Below are 8,900 nucleotides of genomic sequence, written 5' to 3'. Positions count from 1 at the left end.
ACAGTACGGGGCGCCGAATGGGACTTGATCTTTTTGTAATCAAAATCAATTTTGTGTACACAAAATTGAATTCCGTCATAACAAAAGCATTTTTGTCGTACAAAACTATGTTACACATACTTGTTTTATGACCACTTCATTTTGTAATGACGAAATTCATTTTTTGAGACAAAATTCAATTTTGTATGAAAAATGTCAATTCTATGTCGCAAAAGTCAATTCTGTGTCATAAAACTCAATTTTGTGTCACAATTATTGTGAGACAAAATTCATATTTTGTGTCACAAAAGTCAATTTTGTATGCAATTTAGTCTACAGAAGGCTTTGGATATGCAAATGGATTCTCTCTCATTACTATTTTTGTAAGAAGGTCTCTCATTGGCTATAGTAACCGTGAAAGTAATACTTTATTATATATTACTCATCACCCATATATGTCCTTGCTCGATGTAATCGGAAACCTGCGTATGCGAGACCCGCGGTTACTATATCCAATGAGAAATCTTCTTACAAAATCGTGATGAGAGGTTTCATTTGCATATCCAAAGGATTCTGTAAATGAATGTACATACAAAATTGACTTTTGTGACACAAAATAGACTTTTGTCTCACAAAATTGGATTTTTTGTCACAAAATTGAATCGTGCAAAAGTATTAAAAGTAAAATTGAATTTTGTGACACAAAATTGAAAATTTGTTATATGTTATAAATTTTGTAAATCTGAAGTGGAACAAAGTTTGTCTGTACAAAATCGAAATTTGAGTACAAAACCACAAGAGTCCCATTCGGCGCCCCGTATACAGCATGCAAACAGTGTTGTTTAACCACGTTACTTTTTTCATGTAAACACGTGTTTATTTTGAACTATCAATAAGGGAGAAATACCAATCATATAAATATTTTAAAAATTGGTGGACTGTACACGTTTTTCAGGGAGTAACCTCTCATCCCCAGCATTATTTCTAACCGATCGCGATTACAAATATGATCTAATTCCAAAAATTGTATACAGGAAGTACTCAAAATCAAATGTATAGACTGAAATCCAGATCTACAGGCAAGAAGTTCAACCATGTGCAATACAAGGAATGACGCCTCGTGTTTTTTGTTTGTTTTTGTTTTTGTTTGTTTTGACTATGTGTGATACTGCCAATTTCTGTATATGCTATATAATTCAAATAGTTCGTTGTCAGTCAATACTGACTATTAGGGTGGTGAATACTCTCTGGGAATTATAAACTATCTTTTTTTTTTCATTTTAAAATATTGTTAATTCAAACTACTAATGGCATATTCAACTGCGTCTGCGAGATAAGTAGGTTTCGGAAGAGGAAAATATTAAAACAGGGCAACCATGCTTTTAATTTTTCATCTAACGAACGTCATACTGTCCCATAAACGTTACCTCTAATGAATAATTATATGTGTTGTACTATAAAGGTCAATAGTATCTTAAGATTAAAAATCTTTTAGATTTAAAATCAAGTCAATATAATTAAAATTAGAATCATCAATTGTTCCATTCAGGATTCTACTTTCTGATCAAATCCTCGAGAATTTCCCTTTGAATAATGCATTCAAAATCATGACAGATGAAATCTGATTGGCTGATTAGAAATTAGCTCATCAGAACAGAGAAGAGAATGGAGTCGCGGTTGTTAGATGCAGTGACTGAATGGAACAACTGTTAAAAGTCAGTCCCTGTAAGAATCCGACAGTAGGCGAATTACAGTATAAAAACCCATCATTTTGATAGTGAAATTTGACTATTTGCACCATCAGAATCATGGAAAACAGACAAGATTTGCCATATCATGCTGGACCATTGAGTTACAATTTCATTGAAATGCACTGAAAATGAACATTTCAAGGGCAGAAAACTCTGTCAAAACCTCATTTTCCTAAGATTCTACTGAAAAGTATCTGTGAATATTAAAGCTAGTTATGCAGATATCAAATAATGGTCTTTTCAAGTAGAGAAAGTGTCCTGGAGGGATATTATATTGTCAGATCTGTGGAGTTTTGACATGCATATTTCTGATTTTTCCCATTATTTTTCTGATTCTTACAAACACTTGCACTTAAGTCTAATTTTAATTGGATTGAAAATGAAGAAAACTACGTGGCGTATTATTATCATCATTATAATTATTATTACAAGACATTTGTTTTTAACATACCTCAGCCAACTTTTTTGTAATATATATGATGACCCTGAATATGCATAATAATACTTTTTTTTTACAAATTTTAATATAAAAATCATAAGCCACCAAACTTCATTTCAAGATAATTTAGCATTTATCCAGGCAATTTTTAAAACATTAAATTTATATTGATTCTGTGGGGATTTTCACTAGTTTGCAAACAATTTAAAGAAACTTATATATTATCAATTTTCTGAGTCAAATTCAAATTCAAAACGTTTACTGGGTAAAGCACAGTCAAGTACACTTTACAGAATATACAATATTTGCGTACTCTAATACATGTATATAAGAAATAGCTACTTTACATGTATTGTCAGAAAATCACATACTTACATGTATCAGTATTAGACGGTATATATACATGTTTATCTCAATGTATTTTTAGGTAAATTGTATTACGGGTCACGCTCTTTAGGTTACAGACCACCAATTCAACCAATGAGCATTTGGAACGTACGCAAAAATAGTCCTACGCAGAAATTACCCCTGTTCCTCATAGTGCTGTGAAAAAAGTTCTCATCTTATTTAAAAAATTTAAACAGTTTCTGAAAGGAAACACATTTCTGTACATTTTATAGGTGCATTTTGCTTCTTGTGATGTGAGGCCTAATCTCCATAATGATTTTTAAATATACCCCTATCTTGTGAAAACACTGGGATTTCCCATGCTATTTATAGACCCTTCACTTCCGGTGACCAGTACTGCACTGCAAGTCTGCTAACCCCACATGCCATTCTGAGGATTGTGAGCTGACATATGTAGAATCATGCTGATATATAGTCCTCTGCAGGTTAAAGTTAAGGTAAAGTCCAGAGAAGCCATTGAATATTGTGAAATTAGCATAGAAGCCTATGGAAAGTGGAATTGGTGGTTTTTAGCCTATATCATAGACCCATTACACGGAAAAATATATAAATTAAATGATAGTTCAAACAATAGCATAATGATGACCTACATATGTAACAAGGGGGTTTTGAATAGATATTATTATTTGTCATTGATTTGTATAAGTTTTTATTTTAACTGTTTCTCTGAGTAGAAGAGATTCTTTTAGATATATATATATAGAAAGGTCGGGAAAATGTTAAAACTGTCAAATTTGCGATGCAAATGTTTGGTCGTTCCCTCCGTGTGACACGAACTCGTACCGATGTGACTCTATGGCAATACCGCCTGCACAAAGTCCAGCGTCCTAACGCCTAGCTGGCCGAGCGGTCTAGGGCGCTGGACTTTGTGCAGGCGGTGTTGCTATAGATGTCACAGCGGTAGGAATTCGAGTCACGCGGAGGGAACGACCAAATATTTGGCATATTAACGGTTTACAATAGACATGTTGGGTGGTGTTGTTTTCATTAACGGTGTATTCAACATTTTGCCTCATTTCAGGCGCGTATTTTTCAGTTTCAATGTGACAATAATGAGTTTTTCATAAAAAAGAGGAATTTTCGGAATTTCATACCCTACCGGTGCACCTGGTCCATGCTCCAAGATTTTAGTGAAGTCCGAGTTACTCATTTACTTTTGTTACTTTGTATGTATGATTTTAATTACTTTATGTTCTTTGTTGTGTATGTCTGTTTTCCATGTCTGGTCTTTGTCCCCGGATTACATTCTTTTGATTACCGCTATAACCTTGGTTCTCTTGATTACTCTTTCTTCTACATCACCTGTAATTGGCAATTTCTTTAAAATACCGTACTTCAAACACGCTCTTGTATATTCAAATGCAATATTGTAGTGTCTTAGCTGTCTAACGAGCCCAAGTAATAAATATTTGATCTTTTCCAAGTCTAAATAGGTGAAAAATTGCCAACCCTACCCATGAAAAAAGTACCTCTCCATTAAACCAAATGCTATTTTTTAGCACTATTAACAAACAGTAATAACTGATGAATGTGGTCCAAATTTGACCATGAAATTTCATGAAAAAAATGCCCCCTAATACCTAAAAATGACTGTTACTCAAAACAGAACAAAGTCAGTCTGGTCATTATCATATGCATTTTTGGGAATCTCTTATGATCTTATTCATTTCTAATATAACATTTACGGCAATCCCAAAATGACTTTCGGACGATTTCTCCAGTTGTGCATGCATGGTTTTCTCGTAGACAGGCTCTTAATGTTCATCTTCCAGTAAAGAAAAAGCATTGTGATAAGCACGATGTTCGATTATTTATCCGGATATTTAATATCATCCGTTTCCGTATAAGTTGTTATTTTCATTCAATGGGAGATAACCTTAACTTAAAGCCGCAAAGACAGTTCGAATTAAACAAGCCGAATTCATTTTTTATATGCTTGTGTGAAATCAGACAAGTGGCATGAACAAACTCATCGCCAAGTGAAAATGGCTGAAGCACAAATTGAGAGGACTGGGATCGTCAAAGACGAAGCAACAGGTAGACGTGCCATTTGTTTCTTATCTCTGGTCTAAAAGTAAAACGGGAAATTCCCTAATCCCCCCCCCCCGAACAAGTCTGCCCGAAAACTTTTTTAAGCAAATAGTCCACAGGAGTAGTAGACAAAATCATTCACTAGTTCTGATACTGATGTACTAGTATGAAAAAAAAATTAGATATTTATAATTTTACAAGACAGGACTATAAAAAAATACATTTGTTTGTATAAATACATGTTGTAACAAATTTCTGGTTACAATACATCCCCCAAAGACCCCAAAAGAAAAAAAAGGAGAGGCATACTTTTTCCGCATAGTCCAATTGGACCAGTGGCAAAAGAAATAGACTAGTCTGAATCAAAAGCTACATGAACTATTCTGGGGCATTGGACTAGTGACTAAGGTCACAGACTGCAGAGTCATATTATGGATCAGCACACTCAATAAGGATTCTGGTCATTTACAATAGAATTATCTGAATATTCACATGAAATGTAAAGAAAATTCTTCTCCCAAACATTAGATGATTCAAATGAATAAACCAACTATACTCCGACATAAAACCCAGGTTTGTTGTCATTTGAACAGACTCTGGGTGTACATGTATATATAACAGCAAACAACGTTTTCATAGAATACTGGTATCCCCCTGACCATTAACTTTGGTAACAAATTTACAATTATTTGAGTATGCAACTTACCTCATCACATTGTTCCTTTGGACATGGAGGTGGGCCCTATATCAGTTTTTGTAATTTTTTGTTTCATTCCTTTATGAAAAAAGGGGCTTTAAAGTGGAAAATAGGTTTTATTATTAGAATTACAGAAAAGTTAATTGTTCATTCCATTTTGATAATGCAGACATCAATGTGTTCTTTTGAAATTCTGTTTTTAAGTACTGTAGGTACACTTGTTTACTTATCATTAATTGTTTTTGAGTTAAAGGGGTATGCTTTCTTTTCTGATAAGAGTAATCACCAATTTACCATATAAAGGAAGGATTTCAGGGTGTGCCACACTTTTAACACTGTTTATCAAGTTCCTTTTTTCTATACTTCATGGAATACATTTTTGTATGTCTGTTCATGTCTCATGTACATTATAATTAGACTCCCACAATCTCAGTTGTTGCAAGGATTATTTTTTTAAATGCTTTGGTATCATACTTGGGAAATGTCAAAATATCTTTTATCTAAAGACGCTTCATGTTAATCTGATCAAGTCAGAAAATAAAATACATGTAAGCAAAAATTAAATAAAATAACAAACAAAAACAAACATACATGTACTACTTTACTGGTAGACCTTGATCTAGCCAAGTGGGGAGGAAGTCAAATTATGTAATGTTTTACGTGTGATACATGTAAATTGATGTTCATCTTTTTTGTTTCAGGTGAATTATTTATTCCTGCCTCTAAACGACCAGATGGGACATGGAGAAAACCTCGCAGGGTGAAAGATGGTTATATACCACAGGAAGAAGTTCCAACGTAATGTATCTACCCAAGCTTTAAATTATGATGGGATTTAGATAACAGATCCTTTGCTACAACCTTTGGATATTTATATGTAGTGAAATCTCTCTAAACATAACCCCAAAAGGTCTTTATAATACGAAACCCTTCTACATGTATATCAGACACTTCCCAAGTCCTTTTACATCAATTGAAATATTTTTTTAAAATTCTAAGTCCAAAAGGGGTTTGTTTTAGACCAGTTTCACTGTATTCATTGTAGGCAGTCTATGCTGCTGATCAATTATCTGATGCTACAATATAAATAAGAAACACAATCAATGATTTATTTTGTACGTGCATACATGTATATATATTATCTACATTATGTGTTGGTACAATTTTTTTTTGCATTACCCATCACTTTATAATCATGCCAGTTCATTCTTCAGTATTTTTATTCGTTCTTAAATCACTGTAGGTATACAAATGGACTAGCACTGATGAAAAATGTTGACAAAAAAAGATATAGACCTACCAACTTGTACATTATGCATGATTTGTAGATCTGATCAAAACTAGCTCTTGTAATTTGTCCTCTCTGTTTCCACATTTAAAATGTAATAAATCCTGATTGCAGGTCATTTTTATGAATAATCAATGAATTTTCTTAGCCAATCAATGCAGAAATGTACTTGTTTTAATTAGATTGCAATTGTAGGGGAACCTGTACTTTATAGGATAAAGGTACAATTGAATTTTAAACCCTTAAGTTGATAGTTGATCAAAACAGGGGAAACAATCCAAGCAGGTAAACTCTAGTGAATGTGCAACAAGAGGCTGTTGCATTGTTGGATTTCAACACAGTGGAAGACACAATATGATAGTACTTATCTAGTTAAATTGTAAACTGTAGTAAAATTGCTTGTACTGTGAAAACTATCTAAACCAAACCCTGCATAACCTGTGTACAGCAGACATCTTCAAAAATCCCCTTAAATCAGTTTCAATGCTTTTTAAACCTACAATGTATGTAAACTATACCTGACGCCTTTAAGCTTAACCGAATACAATTCCTATTCCCATAGGGATTTTGTTAAATCAGGTTTCAATGTATACATGTAATTTTGTATACATTGTTATAAGTTTGTTCACATTATGAAGTACAAAGTGATTTACTTACAGAACCTGTAAATATTATGTTTACATTTTAATAAAGGTATGAAAATAAAGGTGTACAGTGGATGAAAAGTAAGTCCTCCTTACCACCTGGTCTTAATCCCAATGAAGTCGCAGAAAAAAAGCAGGATGACACAGCAGGCCTTTCAAAATCTGCCAAGAAAAACTTGAAAAGGAAGGAGAAGAAGAAACACCAAGAACAAGGACAAAGCACTGACCAAATAACTAATTCATTGGCTAAGGCCTCAATTACACCTAGCCAATCAGAACAGAAAGCCAAGCAAACTCCGCCTTCAAATGGTGGAACAGAATCTTTTGAAATAGACAAAGCAGGAATTGAAAAGAAAATAAGAAATTTAAAAAAGAAATTGAAACAAATAGAGGATTTAGAGGCAAAAATAAAATCTGGAGAATTAAAAGAACCACAAAAAGAACAATTAGAAAAGATTTCAAAAAAATCCTCAATACTTGCTGAGATTGAACATTTAGAATTGGATTTGGTTGATTAATGTTACTTTTAAAACAAATTAAAAAGTTTTATAAATTAATGAAATGTACTAAAAGGCCAAACATGTAAGTACCATTCTGTGTAAGAATCAGGCAATTTGTGGCACATCATTTTTCTCAACTTAATCTTTTTTGCCTCTAATATATTCAATACATCTTGAAAACATCTGAAAACTATTTAAATTTATCCTGAAGTAGTTGTGACAAAGATATTTTTTTGACTGCTTATATAGGGAAAAAGTGACGGAAAATTTTTCAACTAAATTTGATCTACAAATATCTTAAAAAGGCAAACTTTACAAACTTTTTGATGGTTATTTCTGGAGGTTATGAGGTATAAATACTTAGATAATGAAAAAAAAAATATGGGTCTTTTTATTCATGTGCCACACCATATAAACATTTTGCCTGATTCTTAGACAGAGAAGTACTTAATTATATTCTCTGCTTACTGTGTTTCTAGAATTTGGTGTAAAACTATTGTAAATTTTCCAGTTGGTGTAATTTGATTGTGTATTTTAGGCTTACAACTGTTTCAAATACAGCTGCATACTTGTACATGTATCTGATATTTCAATCACAGACTGCTTGTACTAAATAATTTTAAAGTTTTGAGTTAGGTAAACATTGATCAATTTTAATGTCACATGATCAAAAATTATCATTACTTTCATTTGAACTCCCATGTCAAATTTCTATCATGGAGTCACTATAAAAAAAAATCGACAATTTAAAATTCAGTGCAAAATCTAATTTTTTTTACATGTTAATATAACAGTAGGTGATCCAGGTGGAAAATTTGGTAATAATATCCTGCAAATTTAGGACAAAATGAGTAAAAAATAGCTAGGAACCCCCCCCCCCTCCTTTTCAAAATCTGGATCTGCCCCTGAACAACACAGCTGAATTATCTTTTCTTCGATTTTCACTAGGAAGTAATACCCTTTTCTAAGTTGTGCATATTTTATGAATTATTTTTGAAAATGTTTGAATGTTTTGTACTATTCTAATAATAATTGTCAAACATTAAGTGTGTGAATGTAGATTAAAAGTATTGTGACTGATGTTTTGTTGCAATATATCTTAGTGTGCATATTTACATTTAAAAAAATAAATAATACAGGTAACTGTTTTTGTTTTTTTTTTT

At 32.5% G+C, this 8,900-nt stretch overlaps 1 protein-coding gene across 1 annotated transcript; it reads left to right on the top strand.

Moving 5' to 3' along the window:
* The first annotated feature begins 4,437 nt into the window (after positions 1–4,437).
* Positions 4,438–8,881, top strand: LOC148602771 (partner of Y14 and mago B-like). The gene is made up of 3 exons (XM_088552177.1): positions 4,438–4,614; positions 6,007–6,103; positions 7,287–8,881. The coding sequence occupies exons 1-3, from the start codon at positions 4,563–4,565 to the stop codon at positions 7,753–7,755; spliced, it is 618 nt and encodes a 205-aa protein (XP_088408303.1). The 5' UTR covers positions 4,438–4,562; the 3' UTR covers positions 7,756–8,881.
* The last annotated feature ends 19 nt before the right edge of the window (positions 8,882–8,900 follow it).

This window comes from Perna viridis, chromosome 11 (genome assembly GCF_037379345.1).
Source record: "Perna viridis isolate PV_CMFRI_1.1 ecotype Kerala chromosome 11, ASM3737934v1, whole genome shotgun sequence".
Classification (NCBI taxonomy): Eukaryota; Metazoa; Mollusca; class Bivalvia; order Mytilida; family Mytilidae; genus Perna; species Perna viridis.
This window is presented reverse-complemented; position numbering and strand designations above follow the sequence as displayed.

Excerpts from the sequence above, each read along its gene's own strand:
- LOC148602771 (XM_088552177.1), top strand. The coding sequence starts at position 4,563 with ATGGCTGAAGCACAAATTGAGAGGACTGGGATCGTCAAAGACGAAGCA. Across the intron at positions 4,615-6,006 it reads CGTCAAAGACGAAGCAACAG|GTGAATTATTTATTCCTGCC; the intron begins GTAGACGTGCCA and ends TTTTTGTTTCAG. Across the intron at positions 6,104-7,286 it reads CCACAGGAAGAAGTTCCAAC|GTATGAAAATAAAGGTGTAC; the intron begins GTAATGTATCTA and ends ATTTTAATAAAG.